This window comes from Dermacentor andersoni, chromosome 1 (genome assembly GCF_023375885.2).
Source record: "Dermacentor andersoni chromosome 1, qqDerAnde1_hic_scaffold, whole genome shotgun sequence".
Lineage (NCBI taxonomy): Eukaryota > Metazoa > Arthropoda > Arachnida > Ixodida > Ixodidae > Dermacentor > Dermacentor andersoni.
This window is the reverse complement of record NC_092814.1, coordinates 68,693,289-68,712,004: the sequence shown is the minus strand read 5'-3', so window position 1 is coordinate 68,712,004 and position 18,716 is coordinate 68,693,289. Positions and strand designations below refer to the sequence as shown.

At 44.9% G+C, this 18,716-nt stretch overlaps 2 protein-coding genes across 2 annotated transcripts in view; one reads left to right on the top strand and one right to left on the bottom strand.

Annotated features, from left to right (window-relative positions):
- Nucleotides 1-11,729: 11,729 nt before the first annotated feature.
- On the bottom strand, nt 11,730-13,733 carry LOC126544296 (UPF0598 protein CG30010). The gene is made up of 3 exons (XM_050191561.3): nt 13,425-13,733; nt 13,301-13,349; nt 11,730-12,376 (listed from the first exon to the last, which is right to left on the bottom strand). The coding sequence occupies exons 1-3, from the start codon at nt 13,566-13,568 to the stop codon at nt 11,898-11,900; spliced, it is 672 nt and encodes a 223-aa protein (XP_050047518.1). The 5' UTR covers nt 13,569-13,733; the 3' UTR covers nt 11,730-11,897.
- A 438-nt stretch (nt 13,734-14,171) lies between these two features.
- kat80 (katanin p80) overlaps nt 14,172-18,716 on the top strand; it is a 222,001-nt gene continuing 217,456 nt past the window's right edge. The window contains exon 1 of the mRNA XM_050191552.3: nt 14,172-14,462. Within this exon, the coding sequence (XP_050047509.1) occupies nt 14,429-14,462 (34 nt within the window). The 5' untranslated portion in view covers nt 14,172-14,428. The remainder of the gene's footprint in view (nt 14,463-18,716) is intronic.

Sequence of the window (18,716 nt, the reverse complement as noted above, 5' to 3'; positions counted from 1 at the left end):
CGTCATGGTTTTTATCTATGTGCTATATTGACCTTGAATACTAACTGTTGATGGTTCCAACTGTATATATAAAAAAAATTATTATCTTCAAGGGAGACTAAAGACAATGTTATGCTTCGTGTATTTGTGTCTGAAAATTTGAACTCTGATTCTGTGCACCACATTCTATGGTTTCCACACTCATATAAGCGTGTGTTTCTTGAAATGCAGGTTCAAGAAAGTCAGTTTGTACATTCCAAACTTTCAATAATACATAAATATGATCTAATCATGAGCATCTTACAATGCTAGTGATATTTATTACAGTAGTTTTTTCTGAAACCTTGTGTTCTGCTGACTTAAGTGGCTAGCATCGTCCATAATGGAGGTAGACAACGAGATGTGCACGTGCAAAGCCCTTGCAAAATGGGGTTTTCCTTGAGCAAAGTATTTCCTGAGGAAAGGAGTAGAATTGAACCAAGTTAAAACGATACCGGTTTTAACAATATATCGGTTATAACAATGGAAAGCCGCTGCACTGTCAACTTTTGTATGTTTTCTACGGGGAAATAACCCGCTTACTACAACGTCCCCGTACCGCATTATTGGTTATAACGATGAAGTCTGGCTGCTGGGTGTCCATGCTGAAAGGTAATGGAATGTGAAATCCTTGAAAAGAAAAAAGGAAAAGTGAAATACGAGCCGCTGCACGATCACCCACCACCCCAACTGCTGCCATGCGCTTGTCTCCATGTGAGATGCACGCCAGCCTCGCACACACCTCTCCCATCGCCCTTCCACCTCTACAAACACAAAGAGGCTACGCCCATAGCTTTGTGCCGTGCCACCCTCCGAAACGCGAATGGACTGCACCAACTGTGCTGACAACACCACCGGCGCTGCTCCCAGATTGCTCGCTGGGCCCTCACAGTTTGTTTCTATGGCCCTCATTCTGCACAATTCTGCTAACAGATTAAGTTGCTCAAGCTTGTCTTTGTTCGTTGTTCCTGGCCACGTTGTTTCTCAGCCTCGTTTGGCTCGCTGCTGAAATGGAAGATGGTTGATCTGCCTGCTGATCATTGGCAATGCACTACGTTGCTGGTGAAAAGAAAGCGCACTGCTGTAGATTTGGAAACTAAGTGCTTCTAACCGATGAGGTGATCGTGACGAACGTGCTTACATCGGATAGCAAGGGTGAGGGCCACGACGGCAGCGCTGACGCGGTAGGGCAGGCTGCCTCAACATTGTCCCCGCGGGAGGTCCTGTGGATGATTCAGTCCCTCACGGGCTTGTTTTGAGAGGGACCTTCCAGTTCACTATGTGGAGCACTTGGATGCCTTGGAGGAGGATGTTGGCAAGCTTCGCATAAAGCAAGCAAGGCTGACGGACAGGTGGTTTTCTTGTGCTAGCCACCGACAAGTACGTGGCGAGATGCTTGTGGCGGTCCTGTCCCAGCGTTTCTTCTGGATTTCTCAAGCTGAGATGCTGCCGCGGCAACCTTCCCGCATATTTTAAAACGTGCCTTTTAGGGCCACCAAAGTGATGCCTCGACAGAGCTCGTATGCCACTTGCTGCCCTTGACCCCTGTCTACAGCTGTTATCGCAGTGCCATTCTTGAACGCCGACAGCCGCGGCTTGTTAACAACATGCGATTGGAGCACGCAGGAAGCAGACTTAAACATTTCAACGAGTCAACACAATCGGAAGTCGGGTGGAGCAAGGTGGTGCGGAGGAGAACTGGCCTCCCGCCATTATAAATTTCTCCGAACAGCTACGCCATCCCCCATTTTGATTTTTTTTTCATGCAAACCGGTTATAACAATGGAATTTTCGGGGCACTTGAATATTGTTTTATGTGGGTTCGACTGTATTACAGATAGAGTGTTTTTGCGTGACAAGATGCAGCTTACAAAATATTTCACACTATCGCATATGTATGCAAGCTCTTGCGTTTGTCTGCACACAATGGGGGTTCACCACATGGTTTCCAATTTAATGACTGATTGCTAAATGTGCAAAATTGGGAAGCAGGACACCACACAAGAAGAGACATACAGAAAGATAGAGCGCAGGCTACCAACTCATTTATTGCAACTTTGGGCGTTACGAAATATAGCATTACAAGACAGCCTAAACGCACAAGTGCACACAAATCGAAAGATAGATACCCTTCCCTGCATCTCCACAGAACTTTCTAATACATCTGATTGATCAAAAAAGTGTGATATAGATGCGTCACTTAGACAGATGCGGCCTCTTCTTTTGATAAAAGCACTTCCAAAATTTTTCTGGCATATGTGTTGCTGCTTCTTCCTAGTGCAAAGGGGGTTTATTCGGGTCGTAGAGAAGCAGCGACAAATGCAGCACCAGCAGGTAGGGCGCAGCCAGAGAGCAAACTGGCTATGAGCTACACGATGGCAATGGGGCTTTTCAGCCTGCCGATCTTCATCGCAATCACCCCCGGAATAGAAGAGTATCCATCCTGGCGGCCTAGGAAGAGGTGAGCGGATCGTCATACGCCTTCAGCCGGTCAGTGCGCACAGTCTCTTGCCCCCGACGATGCAGATTGGGAGATGGTGATACGGGTTCGACCACGTAATTAACTGGTGATGGTTGCGCAACCACGCAGTAGGGCCCGTGGTACTTCGGGAGGAGCTTGGACGAAAGGCCAGGAGCAGCCACAGGCGGGACCCAAAGCCACATGAGTGAGTCGATGGGGAAGGGGTGAGGGGGTGGGCTGAGGTCATGACGCTCCTTTTGGCGGAACTGTTGAGCAGATGTCAAAGAACGGGCCACTTGGCATTTCTCGCCGTACTGAGTGACCATAGAAACAGGCGAGCATTCAGCAGGGTCCGGCCGGTACGGGAGAATCGTATCAATGGTGCTGGAGGGATGGCGGCTGTAAAGCAGAAAGAATGGTGAGAATCCAGTAGTTGGCTTGAGAGGCAGTGTTATATGCATATGTGATGAATGGAAGTACAAGATCCCAGTTGGAGTGGTCAGACGCAATATACATTGATAGCATGTCACCAAGAGCCCTGTTGAATCGTTCTGCCAAGCCATTGGTCTGAGGATGATAAGCAGTAGTAGTGCGGTGAATAATTTGGCATTCAGATGGGGGTGACTGCAGGACGTCTGAGAGGAATACACGATTATGATTGCTCAGCAGTTCATGAGGTGCACCATGGCGGAGAACAAAGTTGTTTAGAATGAACAAGGCGACGTCTTTGGCTGATGCGGCAGGCAAGGCGGCGGTTTCAGCATATCATGTCAAATGATCTATGGTGACAACAATCCATCGGTTGCCAGTGCCAGTAGATGGCCCCTATAAATCAATGCCGACACAGTCAAATGGCTGAGCTGGGCAGGGAAGTGGCTGGAGAAGTGTGGTGGAGAGATGTGGGACACATTTGCATCGTTGACAGGCAATGCAGGAGCGTACGTATTTGTGGACGAAGTTGTACATCCCTCACCAATAATATTGTAGACAAAGCCATGTGTAGGTTTTTGACACTCCACCGTGACCACACTGCGGGTCGGAGTGAAAAGTGGAGCATAAGTCTTGTCGAAGGTGGCAGGGCACTACTAAGAGCCATGTGCGGCTGTCATTGTGGTATTGTGGCGGCATAAAGGTCTGTCCCGGATGGCGAAATGCTGTGCCTGTCGGCGTTATGCTCAAGGTGCCGAAGCAGCCGGAGGATTTGACAAAAAATCGAATATCATGACGATCCATGGGTCATTTCGTTGCTCCGAGGCCATGTCCAGGATGTCAAGCGGTGAGATATCATGTCTGCAGGTAGTAGTACTGCTGTCTGAAGTAACTGGGAAGTGCGAGAGGTCATCGGCATCAGAGTGTCTGCGTCCAGAGTGATAGATGACATGGATATCATATTCCTGGATTCGGAGGGCCCACCGAGCGAGGTGGCCTGACGGGTCTTTGAGGTTAGACAACCAGCAAAGAGCGTGATGATCCGTCACCACGTCAAAGGGTCAATTGTAGAGATTTGGCGAAATTTCTGAAGAGCCCATACGATAGCCAGGCACTCCTGTTCTGTTATTAATTGGCCTCAGGTTTCATGAGGGCATGACTGGCATAAGCGACCATGTATTCGGCATTAGTGTTCTTATGTTGTGCGAGCACGCCACCGAAGCCGACACCACTGGCATGATCGTGAAGTTTTGTAGGAGTGCTTGGATCAAAATGGCGCAAGATTGACGGGGACTTGAGTAGGCGACGAAGAGTCGTAAAGGCATCATCAGAGGCTTCCGACCAAGTAGAAAGTTCATTGTCACCTTGGAGAAGCTGGTTTAGTGGTGCGATCACAGTAGTGAAATTGCGAACGAAATGTTGAAGATAGGAGCAGAGGCCAATTAAGCTGCGTAGTGCTTTCAAGTTAGTGGGCTTCAGGAATTTGGATACAGCACGAAGTTTAGCAGGATCAGGAAGAATGCGTTCTTTGGAGACAACATGGCCTAATATAGCCAGTGTTCGAGCTGCAAATAAGCACTTTTTTAAGTTAAGCTGGAGACCAGCATTCCGGAGACGGGTCACAACTTGTAAACGGCGAAGATGGGTTGGAAAATAGGGGGAAATACAACAACATTGTCGAGGTAGCAGAGACAAGTATGCCACTTCAGGCCACGCAGGATGCCGTCCATCATGCTTTCAAAGGTGGCGGGCGCGTTGCACAGACCGAACGGCATGACAGTGAATTCATACAAACTGTCTGGTGTTACAAGTGCTGTTTTAGAACAGTCAGCGTCAGCCATGGGCTGACGCTGATGAATAATAATAACAGCCAACAAACAGACACTTAGGATGCCGAAAGAGTGTGCACAAGTCACTTATGCGGCTTCGCTGTCTTTGATGTATCAGTTTCTCAGATTGGCTAAGGCTTTTTTTTTTTTCACTTGCCAAGCCCAAAGTAATGCAGTTGAGAAAGTGCGACATTTTAGGAGTGCTCTTACTTGTGCACGCTTTGCCTCCATAGCTTTCCCTTCATTTCCACAGAAAATTGGCTGCAAGTATAAGTGGTTCAGGTGAACGGAATTTTAAAGAAATGAACAGGTGCAAATTCTAGCTCCTTTCTTCTATACTTTGAACAATAGAACTCATGTGGCTATATTGAGAATAGGGTAGAATTCCGGGGTTGATGCCACATTAAAGAAGTTCAGTGACGAGTAATTTCACTTTTCAATTCTGGGAGCTATCTAATAGTACATATGCAGCGGTGGCAACTGTCGCAGAGTTATACATGTAGTCTTAGAAAACTGTGATGTCATACTTCATTTTGACTGTCTCCAAACCATGGCACTTGCATTCCTGTTCATTGTTTGCACCACGTCATGCACCTCTGCAGCATATTTGCGTGGCTGCTCAATGTGATGTGGTGCAGCTACAGGTTTTTCTGTTTAGGACTGTAAGAAACTGAAATCTCTTTGGACTGTACTATAGTGCATTGGTGGATCCTGCGTTGTGATCTGCAATGAGTGAACAGATGGCTAGGCAATGCAATGCACTGCATTCTTCATCTGAATACAAAATACTCCAATGAAACACACCATGGGCGTCGGCTATGGGGGGGGCTTCAGGGCTCTCCCCCCCTCCCCCCCCGGCAATACCGAAGCCTACCCACTCCCCACCTAACGTGTCATTGCCAGAGTTTTGTCACCCACATATTTGAGGTTTCTGTTGACTTGCCTCAACCTTTCCAATTAAAAATGTATTGTGGCTAATAGCTTGCTGCATCATTGTTGGTGCAGATGTTCACGGATTTTAATTCATACTTTGCTTTATTTCTGCAAATCTTGACAATAGGAGAACAAGGATTAGAAGTACTAGTGGCGGCTGCCTCATCTGTATTTTCTCACTTCAACATTGTTTTAAATTTCCACGGTAAACACCATGCACATACACAATATATTTGAATATATACAAAGAACAAAGTTTGTTATATTTTTAAAGAGAAGGAGGTAGCCAATGAACGATTATTTCTGAAAGTATGGATAGCTTACGCCTAGAGAATGACTATGTTGCTGTATGTTGACCTCGCTTCAAAATGCTTTGCGTGCTTTTTTGACCTTCAAAAAAACCTGTAGACTTTAGTGACCCCTCGGCAGAGCCTTTTGTCAACGGCGTGTGAAATGCATGTGAATGATATGTGTCTCAGTATCACTTCTCTTTCCAGTAGGCAAAGCTAACGACTCATTAAAAAAGCACTTCTAGTAATTTATAACATTAGGGATGGGAACATGACTTGCATGCAGAGGTCATAAATATATACAGGGTGTCCCAATTAACTATCATGCATAAAGTTATAAAAAAAGAAGCAATGCGTTACTCGAAGGAAACCTAGTGTATATTGTTTCCAGTACAGTAGAGTAGCTGCCAGTAATTTTTTCGTTACTGAGATGTAGTTAGGTAATTATAATTAATTATCTAACTCGACATATACTATAATAATTATCAAAGTGTCAATGAGGCATTTGTAGACACAGCCAAGGGACATCAAACTGCGGTATTTTCAGTGACGTAATAACCGAGTACAAATTTTTTACAGCTGATAAAGAAACCCTGTGAAATATGGCGAATACCATGTGACTGCGCTCCCACCCACATCATAAAGCAGCACCCTCAAACAGGCTCTTTTTGAGTTGGCGGCAAGAACGAAATGAAGGAAACAAATAAAAAAAATCACCGCCAAAGCATTCCATAGAGATGGTTAACCAACGAAGCTGAAATGTGTGCCCTGGTGTTTATCACTGGGTTAATCCCGATGGTTCATTAAACGATGGCTTGTTAGGCTGCTGGATCCTCAGTACGCTGTTGCTGCTTGTGCCTGGGCTGCAGCATCGGGACGGTGTAGATGAGCTCGTTCCCGGTTCTGTTTGCAGCATAGCTGATTGAAAAGTACCTGCTCCTCAGGAGTACGTATGACGCGTAGCCTACCCATTTCGGGGCCGGAGAGAAAGTGCTGCGCACCCGCTCAGCAGCGACGCAGAGCAATGATGCCACTACTGGTGCAGCCAATCGCGTGCCTCACTTTCGCTTTTTTTTCTTCGTGCATTCGCATGAGGTTGCGCTGGAGCAGTTTTCAGCATACAGGCGACAGACAGACAGATCATCAAGCTAGTAACTTATCTGCCACACATCAGCCAAAGCAACACATCATGTTTGGTGTCGGAAACAAGCTGTGATAGCTGTTGTCTTAGTGTAGTGTTACGATCGGCCTGTGGGCGCTGCGATGTTTGGAGAAGCGACCTCTGAACCCTTCCGACGACTTACTTTGTAAAGACAACAATGCGCCTCTTCATCAGCCCAAAGGCGCCGGCATGTCTAGCCATGTTCGGAGGACCGAGTATTGTTAGTCGATTTGCTGTCGCCTTCACGGTTTGCTTGGAGTGAGGGAACTCCTGGAAGGGGATGTTTCGCAGTGCTTTCCCACGGGCCCCAGAGGTCGTCACAGTCAATGGACAGACGCTGCGGCTACTGACTGCGGGGTCAGCTCGGGGATCAAGAGGCACCTACTTGGGTTAAGACCCCTGTCTACAAGAACCCTCTCACCTCGGTGTGTTCAGTGAAACCAAAGTGCAAAAGTGAGTGTGTGAACCCTCCCCCTCAAAGACAGGTCAACTACGATGACTTTGGACACTCCCATTGGTCGAAGGTTGAACGGCCGTTTTCCCTCACCTAGGGATCTAGGGAGGACAGAGTGTTTTTAAGCAGCCGTTTTGTGGCTGCTCATTGTGCATTCTTTTTCAGTCATGCTAGACTTATGAAATCTAACATTCTCCACCCTTCATATAGACACTGTAAATAAATCCCATATTCCTCGTTTTCAATGAGAACAAGTCCCTCCCTTCAACAACATCCTTAGCGTGGATGAGTCGGACGACGGCATGGGCCAGCTACCATCTATTTCATGCCCGACCCCAACTTTTACAGTAGATAAAGTGCACCGCTGGTTCTTTTTTGCTACAAAACCTATCACCACAAAAGCAAATTTACAATGTCAGTGCAAATGTTCAAAGGTGCATTTTGTTTCATCCCAGTCGCCATGTGTTTCTCTAATGAGCAGAAGGTAAAAAATGATCCTTGCCTTGGGAGCTGGGAATGACAAGAGGAAGGCTGCAAATATATAACAGTCATGGAAGTGTGGCGATACACCAAACACGTCGACTATCATTGGAAATGATGAAAACCTGATACAAACTGACAGCTTCAAGGAACAGCGGCGTATGACTCCATCTTTGAGTCCTAGCCAACGCTCTAGCATTTATAGCCTCAAACCCTCATGCTAGCATGCGGGACGTGGCTGCCCAGATACCAATTTCCAAGTTATCAGTTTGGAGGATTCTAAACGACGGCCTTTCCCCCGTACCACCTTAACCGGCACCAATACTTGGAAGATAGGGACCTGTAGAATTGTATAGATTTCTCTAATTGGGTCCTCACAAAAGCTGATGAGTCACTGGACTTTTTGAGCAACAGCATGTGCACAGATGAAGCCAATTTTCACAGAAACGCCTAGGTAAATTTGCATAATGCACATTATTGAAGTGACTGGGCAAAGCGCAATCCGCACCAGTACCAGTGGTCGTTTAATGTGGGGTGCGGAATCTACGCCGGTGATAAAATCAGTCCCATCTTCTTCGACGTTGACGTTATGTTGACGAAATTCTTGGAGGGGTGCATGAATCTTTCAGCGAAGTCCCACTGTCACGTCTCCCACTTTTGTGATATCACCAAGATGGAGCACCAGCACACAGCAGCAGCTGAGCACGAAACTGGCTGGATGAGACTTTTCATGCGCAATAGATTGGAAGGCACGGGACTGTAAATTTGGCAGCTAGGTCACTTGACCTCTCTCCACTTGATTTCTTTCTTTAGGGCTATGTGAAAGATTGTGCTTACGTGATCGAGGCGGACATCAGATTAGCTCAAAACAAGGATAATATGTCTGCCATAAAATTCGAGCGTCGGTCATCAAGAAAGCCACTGAAGATGTGATAAAGCGGACTCAGTACTGCGTAGCTGCAGGAGGAGACCTATTCAAACACATCCTCTAGGCAGCAGCTGGTGTTCAACGGTGCTTACAAATTCATAGATAATAAGGGCACACTGAAATCTGATGCACTTTTTGTTTGTTTTTTGTGCAGGCATCCCGATTGCCAGTTGGGCTTATTTAGAAGTGGTTATTTATTGAATGCATCGGTTTTGCCTTTTCTCAGCACATGGGTCGCACCCCAGTCTTTTTATTTCGCTCTTATTTTATGCCCTAAACCTGTTTTTGCAGCATGCATACACTCTCATGAAAACTAGAACCGTCATTTTAATTCGACTTAGGTCCGAAGCAAGTTTCTGCTGCGAAATATAGCTGCGCGCACTCTGTTGATGCTGTGCGAGCAAAGTCGGGATTTTGAAACATGCTATGCCCATTACATTGCTTTTCGCGTTTTGTGCATGGCCAGAGCGGCGCTTTGGCCACATTATCAAGGGGCTTTTGTTATTAATATGATCAGTTGGCTTTAAGAAATGGATAATAAGTGCAACTTAGAGAGGAAGGAATAGCTAGCTGGAAAGCTGCGAAACCTGCTGGTGCTCCTTCCATACCATTATGAAGGCGATGCGCTGTCTCTTCGGGTTTGCGACAGGCAGTGCAGTTGCTTTCAATCAGCTTATTTGAGGGCACTGCCTTATGATGTGGGTGGGAGTGCAGTCACATGGTATTTTTATATTTCACGAGGTTTGTTTGCAAGTTGGAAAAAATTTCGTGCAATTAGTATGCCACTGAAAACACAGCAGTTAGATGTCATTTGGGGGTGCTTACAAATGCCTTATTGACACTTTGCTAATTAGGACAGTACTTCTCAAATTAGGTAACTGCAATTGTCGAATTAAATTTCAGGAACGAAAGAATTACTGGCAGCTACTCCACTGTACTCGAAACAATATGCACTAGGTTTTTTTAGAGTAACGCAACTGCTCTAAGTCTTGGTGCATGATAGTTGGGGCACCTTGTATAGTTCACTCAGTAACCGAAATGAGGTTAAGCCAGATTCGTGTGCAATCGGGATCAACAGCAGTCACGCGCAGGAGCGCTTATACTTGGACTCACAGAAAAAGAGAGAGAGGCTACAGTTTCACCGAAAAGTCAAAGCAGTATTAGTGATAGCGAAGTATACAACAATTACACAAAGGAAGATTACATCACTGAGAGATGCTAGATTCTTGGTGGTGGGAGAGGACTCGGGCTGTGAAATTGAACCGTCTCCTACTATGAGGTCTTGTAAATTCTCATATATATAAGGCCGTCTTCGAGGTCACACAAATATGTATATATATAGGGTTTGAAAAGCTGGTCCGCCCCCCCCCCCCCCCCCCCCCCCCGGAAAAATGAAAACTTTCTGCCTATGAAACACGCAATCAAAAAGGACTTTATTCTGAATGCATAAGCAACGTGTTGCATCAAGTAAAAAAAATGTGAAAGGTTAGTTCTTGTAATAGTTCCTTCTCTGCACCACATAAATTGGTTGCCACATGATAATAATGTATGTAAAATAAAATCTAGGGCTTGTTTACATTTTTTTTTTTTTACATTTGGGGTGCTGGGATTGTATACAGTAACAAGCAGATGCAACTTCAACCATTCTTATTAAGGAGAACATCTTTAAATGATGTTGATTCATTCGAAGCCTACTTAAGTTAAACTTAAATAGGCTTTGGATGGATGAATGCAAGTGTGGTTGTTTCCATTCTTGACATACTTTGCATCTGTTTTGCACATCAGTTAAATGTGCAACTAGTTCCAGAAGAAAAATTGTTGTGCTATGACCTCATTCCTTGCATCACTCACAGTGTAAAGTATTTTGACAGTTTCCAGAAATGTTGAAAGTTCTGGTAATTCAGTATTTTCATGCTCGTGCTTCGCCATAACCAATGTTCAGACAGTTTGTAGCTGGTAATAGCTACGATCTGGTGTGTCTTATCTATTCTCGGCAATCTCCTGCTCTTTCTTTGATTGGAACAGCCAATATTCCTGAAAGGCATCACTGAACAGTTTCTGTGGGCTGTGTTGTTTTTGAAGTATACAAGTATTTGCTGTTGTGCTGTAAAGAATGTAATTTCCATAAAGTTTATTGTTGTATTACTATAATTACGTTATGGTATTATAAATTATATTATTGTATCATAACCTATATTGCTCAAGTCCAAAAAATTTGCGATATGATGTACCATTGTTTCTGGTGATAGTAGGATTTCTACTTATGAAGAGATAACAATGCCCAGTCACTCCAATTCAAGGACACAAGCCAAATTAAGGATTATTCTTGGACATCTTTGGTGATGTGTAGCAGCGCATTTACAGATTGTACATGTTTAAAAAAAAAAAAGAGCAAGGGTGATTAACTTCATTACAACAGCTTTCAACTATGTCAGCCAGCTTTAGGGTTGGGACTTGAGGCATTTCCATGAAGAGAATACGAGTAACTGAATGCACTACATCACTTAAAGTATTGCCGGGTAGGCAAGTAGGTTAAGCTTCATTTCAAGGGATTTAAAACAATGTACAATGATAAACAACAGAAGAGAGCACGTTAGTGCCGCATTCTTTTCTGCCCCAATTCAAATGCCATTTTGCAACCTGAAGAGCAGTAGCTGAAAAAGTGTAGAACTGCATCCCAAGCCCGAATAGGACCCAATTCTTGCTCTGGTCCTTGTGCTTATCAACATTCATCTAAGGAAACAATTTTCTGAAGAATGAAGCTTTATTCTTGGTAACACCACCCATATAGAAATATGCAGTGGTGTACGTTGTCAATACACGGAAGTTGTCTTCATGCAATATTCGTGCATTACTACTGACCCTATTTAGTTACTGTCTCTTGGGCTGCATTCTTCTAGTGGCACATTCTTTCTATTCTGTGCCATTCCAACTTGACACTTGGTTGATGATGGGTAGAAGGCTATTTGTTAGCTCATAGCGAGTTCCATCCCAGTCAAAGTGAGTAGGTGGAGTCTTTTCACCGTCATCAGCAAAAGTGAAATGTTTGCTAAGCTCAATAGCCAGGAGTGAACGAACCAGCCCAACTCCACCTGCCCTTTCTGGTGCGGGGTGATAGACCCTCCCTGTGCCAGCAGGCATGCAAAGGTGCTGTGGCGTAAATTCAACCTTTAGTAGGTTGCCTGCATGGTTGTGTAGGAGGAAGCCTTTTGAACCTGGCTGTTTACTTTCTTCCGGCAACTGTACTATGTGCGTGAACACGAAGGGCAGGTCATCACAGTGGACAAAATTCATCTCCCGACCACATGGCGAGATGAATGGAAACTCTGCTTCATACTTCCCAGTGTCATTATGCCGGAGCCGACGAAAGAAGAACTCCAGGAATTTCTTTTCTGTAAAGCATAAAGGCATGCTGTTTAACATAATGAAATGATTGAATATAATGCAATGAATATAGTGAAATTCTATTCAGCCATCTATTAAAAAATAAATAAATAAACAATGTGCAAGTTATACATGAGCACTGTAAAAGGTAAGGGATTAATCCATACAAAAGTACTACATACAAGTTGATAGTGCGGTATTTCTTTTCCCTGCAGAAAACTGCATGTGCAGTGATGGTGACTTGCAGTAGATTTGGTGCTGCAAGTTGTTACATCGGGCAAATATGCTGGCATTAATTAAAGATGTAACAAAATGTTTAAGTTTAAGCATATACAAAACCAGTTAACTATGTGCAAGCTGGAATTGCTCCCAAGAAGCTATCTCGAGATAGAACGCATTCCCATAACTGCATGCATGCAAGCAATAGAAAATCACTAAAAACTGAAGTGCGAAAAAAAAGTCGAATTTGCCAGGCTGACACGATCACCAATGCGTGCAACGGCGCGAATCCGCATGGGACAGGCACTCTATAACTCTTTTAGAAATCGGTTATGTAGCTACGCGGAAGCGCGCATTCCAAGTAATCGCGCATAAATATCTTGCATTCACTTTTCACATTCTGGTGTAAAGTTGTGGTAGTACGAGCTGAAAGTGTGAAATAAAGTAACTGGCATCACCAAACAAAATTTGTGGAAGCAGGTAAGGACGCATGTGTCACACGTTATGGTACGTGTGGCAAATGCGTGCCAATTTGATAGAGCGGTTGATAATGAAACTGGTTAAAACCATAAATCATACGAGCTCCCAAGCTGGAAGCAGCGCAGGGATCTTCTCGCTTAAAGCACAACCTCTTGCGAATGCCACCCGATTATACTATAACTACATTTTCGGCACAATAGATCTAAACTTGCTGCGATAACTGATCACAATACCTTTGAAGCATGACGTGAAATTCTTCATTCTGGAATCGTCTAGAAAAAGCTGCATGCCAGAAGACAAATTGTGAACACAACTTATTCTCGTTAGGCAGCTGTTCTACGTGAGAATAGGGCGTACCATTCCTTGATGATCAATAAAATAGAAGTACTCCCTCGAATACTCTTTCGTGGCCTGGCCCTGTTCATAATGAAGGTTTCTAAGGACGCCGCGACTTGGCAGTTTACGGTGCAATTTCCAGCATAAAGCGCGCCACCTAATCATTCTTCTCGGTTGTAGTAAACGAACGATTTAAACAGCTGCAAGCAGTTACTGGCAAATTATGCAAAGCGTGTGTGCGCGGCTCCCGACCACATGGACTAGACGATCACGCTGATCACGCTTGAAAGCAGCCCATAGCAGCCTTTAACTAAAAACTTAGTGTAGCATACAACAACCTGCATACGAAACGGTAGCACGAGTACAAAGAATGCCACTGCATACAAATAAGCGCGCATGTAGCAACGACTATATAAAATAGCAAAGAGTCTTTAATTCAATTTTTTTTACTACATTATCAAATAAAATGTTAGGAGATATATTATTTAGTAATTTTACGTTTAGAACATAAAATCTTAATTAATAGACGTCGCTTCATATATCGTTTCTGTGCAGCCTGCCATCTGGCGGTTGCAGATATTTTTGTGGTCATCTTTCTGAGCTTTCGTTACCTGAAGTTTTCTCTATGCCGTGCGCTACATCCACGGCTGTTACGGCTGTCCTGCGAGGCGGGCGAGCCTTTTTTGTTTAGACCAATCACGTTGCAGGATTTTAAAACCGTCGTACAGAGGGAGCAGCTGTCTGCAGTCAAAGCAAAGCGCTCTCGGTCTGTATGTGGCGTTCCACAACTAGAGTGGGATTAACATCGCGTGCTGTGTGGGTTATTCGGCGTCGTGTATTTCTCTGAGTTCTTTGGACACTTCGACGACGTTATCGTCATGTCTCCATCGCGTTTGAAACCGTAAAAAAACCGAATGGCGTGACGTACCACGACAACTTTAGCGTATCATGCCTGGTCAACTGTTCATGTGCAAGAGGCCAAATTTTTGTGTAGGATTACCTTTTGATTTCCGGGACTAACGACGATGGCTAAAGCAACAAAGCGAGCATGGAAACTTCGTAAGTAATCTTTCCAACTATACGTTGTAAGCAAAGCGTCAGCTTTCGCTGCAAGTGTGACAGTTTTTTTGTCAAAATATTGTATATAATATATATGCAACGACACCATTCATTGATTCGTTGTACCCGAAGTGATCGGTGACCATGGTTCATTGCATACGTTTTATTGATTACGTTGCCATCGTTCTGATCCATAATGACATATTTTTTCGACAAACCCCGCATGTAACATGAAATGTTATTCTGTGAATGCTTGCGAATGGTTGTTCAGCACCGTAACTCGCTACATCCTGGCGCGAAGTTTTAAAGTGTTGTTTGCAAGCGTCTGCGGTGAAGTATTTATTTCCATGATACCTGAGATATGATGGCCGCACAATACAGCTGTATTTAGTAGGTAGTTTATAGTGCAGCCGGTGTCCACGAACTTCATTTGTTACCACCTTCACTTAGGTCTTTCATTGGGTACTGCAGTTTTTGCACTGGCTTTATAGGTAAATTTCTGAACCTAGTGGCAGATAAGGTAAGCCGGGAATTGTAGATGAGTAGAGGTCGTTCTTGTACTCGTGCTACCGTTTCGTATACAGGTTGTTGTATACTACACTAGGTTTTTAGTTAAAGGCTGCTTTCAAGCGTGATCAGCGGAACAATGGAAATGAAGTAATGTAAGTAACGCAATTATTCATGCAATGCATGAAAGCGACATCGTGCAGTCGTCTTAGCTTTTCCCACACATTTTAATGGCAGTAAATTATTTTCACTGTGCTTCGATCAACGACTTAATCGAGCTTTTGTTTAAGAGCAGTGCAAGGCTGGTGCGTTTGATCACTGCGGTGCATCGCTTAATCCGTGTGAAAACTGAGCTTGACGTGCATTTAGTTTTGTCTGGAGGCGCGTGAACGTTCATATTATTCATACTATTATATTTCTTATTTATTTAATGTGTATCCATACACGGAATTGAAAGGAACGCGAATAGTCAAGTTTCCCTATAACGAAATTCAAAGGAGGCGGCATTGTCCTTTCTCTGCTGATCCGTAGCACGTCTAAATTAACATACATACAATTCTGAAAGCAATTTTTTTTAGAAATGGTAGCCTTGCCGTCAAGTGACATTCGTGCAGCAGGTGAACCAGCATGTCGACCTTATGCATCTGATGCTTAGGAAGGCATGTTCACATTCACCTGTTGCATGTTTTCTTTCGTTTGCATGATACCTTTCACGAACCACCGCTTTGCACGAAACGAAGCATACGAAGTATTCATATCATTTATGCATCTGTTGCGAAATTGGCTATCTTGCAGGTGCTATTATGGGCTCGTTTTCTCGAGCGACGCCAAAGTTTTAATTTCAGGTATGCGTAGTCGGCTGGACAATTGCGTGTGTGTACATTACATATATATAATGCAGAAACAAGACGACCAACTTTTGGAAATATGTCTTTACTTAATGTTTGGGCTGGTGAACCAGCCTTCGTCAATATTCTGATGAAGACTTGTCCACCAGCCGAAACGTCAAGTAAATAAAAGTTGGTCGTCTTGTTTCTGCATCGTCGGTCCAGCGTGAAGACGTTAAGACGACATATATATATACACACCTCCCCATACCATATATGCCCATACCTGCAGCCTCCCGCGTTTTCCCGCCTTGTAGTCGCTGATCGAAAATTGATGTGCAATAGCGTAGCAAGCCAACTGACACCAGTGATTAGTTGCTTCTTGAAAACAATGGTTTGACTTCACCATGTGTACATTGTAATGCAGAATTGTATTGCTTGGAAACACTTTATGGCTAGTTGCTCTTTTACTGCCAGGGCCCTTTTCATACCAAGCAAGGCACCGCACACACGTGCATTCAACCGCAGAGGCACGACCATAAGCGTATACGCCGGGCAACGTGCAAACGTGCTGAATGCTTGGCTATAAGCCGTGCTAGGCCGGCGTGGACCCATGCATGTAAACCAGTAAAGGAAAGAGAGAAGATCAGTTTTCATGCGATGTTTTTTGCATCCACGTATGCAGTTGTTTTTTTTTTGTGTGTGTCTGAATGGATACGTAATGGTATGGACGTATCCATACGAATGGATACGTCCGAGGTTAGCCGTGCCGGGTCTTGCACAATTACAAAAATACGGCTCTCACATCGGGTAAATACGAGTAAAAGTCTAATACAGATGGATTGGTTCCCACTACATGTCATTTTGAACCGCAGTTGACATCACTTTCTCGCTAGGGTTGCCTGCTTCGCTCACGGTCGAAAAGTTGCTGCTGCAGATCGATTGCTGTAGCTGTGCCGCTACACAACTGTCGCACGGGCAGTTTCGGTTTTAGCCCAAGTCGATATTTATCAAAGTTTTCGATATAACACGAGCTAAGTGTGCTTGAAAGTGACGTGTGTCACCGATAAATGTACATTGGTTTCTGTCTTCATCAATCCTTAAGCACAAGTGCCCACGTGACCGCGGGATAACGCTACTGCGATCGTTCATTACATCAACCTGGCTCATGGGTGGCGCTGTCCTGATTCAGTGGGACTTACCCGTTGCATTTGATCAATTATCAGCTGTCACAGTAAGCGACAACACCTTTCGGTCGATCACGAACTGACTACGTAAAGCTGCCGTAGTTTACAGTACTCTTTTGTGATGATTTATAGTGAATCTGTTGAATAGTGAATCTTCTGAATAGTCAGGAGCCGAGATTCGATGAACCTTTGCTGCATCAAACCGGTTGGGCGTTGATATCTTGAGGGACACATGACTGTGCAATAAATTATTACGGCACATCTACGCAATACGCGTACTAATTTTGATCAGCAAAAGTCAACACGGCAGCTCTCGGATTGCTTCTCTATATGGCCAGTCTTTCAGCGCTGTCAAAGACGCCTACCGGGCCACAGTGAACTTGTGCAGATGCGCATTGTGCATAGAACTAGCAGCACGCATACTGCGCAGGCGCGTAAGCTTTCGCGGCCTGTTAGGCGTCACAGATATTACTGAAGGGCGCACGTTCTTACGCTTGCAGTGGCCAATGGCCATATTTTGTAAGGAGTCTTCTGCTCCGATACTATTCATTCCTTATCCGTTCCACCTAGTGAATGACCTTGGTGATTGGGGTAGGAAGGCGTGGCTTCGTGCTAGACACTGACGTAGGGCAGCAACAACAGAAAATAAAGAGAATCGTTGCAAAACACGTCTCAAAGGAAGTACACCCGACCAACCCCCGCCGCGTTTAACTTCTAGCTCCATTTTCGTAATTTTTGAAGGTGTCATTTAGGAACGGCACTGCACTAAAATTAGCGTAAAGCAATAGCTTCATCGTTTGGTGCACAGACAGTACAAAACAGCGAGGTGGGCGTGGGAAACCGCATACGTTCGAATACACATACAGACTGGTCATCAGAGCCTGGCAGCTGTCGTCTACAGCCTTTCCGCTCTCTCTTTTCATCGCAGTGCATTTCAGCCATGGTTGCAAAGAAGAGTGTGCATGACAGCTGACAAGTTCGTCGCCTCGTTCACACACGAACGGCATGCAGTGTGGCCACTTTTGTCCTGCTCTGCTCGGTAAATTGGGCGCACACACTTGCCGAGACACGGTGCGCACTCCTTGTTGCGCCTTTCTTCGTTCGGTAGACCGGTGATGCTGGCTGATGTCTGTGGACTACCAGTGGCGGGCACCCGCGGACCTTCTGGAAAACGTCATGGGAAAGAGGCATCGAGTTACTGTGGTGGAGGCTATGTCTTTCGCGTTGCATCGCCGTTGCTTGTGCGCGGAACAGCCAATGTTTGAAGGTCATGCGAAGCCGTCGGTACTAGCAGCGCCTGCTACGCCATTGATGTCACTAACTTCCTCTTTCGTTGTCTTAGCCCTGCGTTCAGAAGAATTGAGCAACACATCTGGGTGTTATTCTAGACATTGTCAACTTCGGCCATGTTGGCGTTTTGAGCCAATCAGAGAAGCCGTAGCAGCTCCGTGGGCCAATCGGAGCTCACAAGACGGCGAATTCGACAATATGGCGGAATTTGACAGTGCCCTGACAGTGCGCCGCGTGGACTGTCGTAGTATACGCGGTGGCAATGATCGGATAAGCAGATGCCTACAGTGTACAGCACGGGGTTCCGTACCACGTTTACTAGAGGGCCATATGGTGCTTCAGCCAGCATGTAAATTATCGGTGGTATACTTATGTATTTGTCTAAACTTCGTCCTCCTGACTTCAGACAGCCTAAACATAATGATCGATGGTTAGTGCTATAC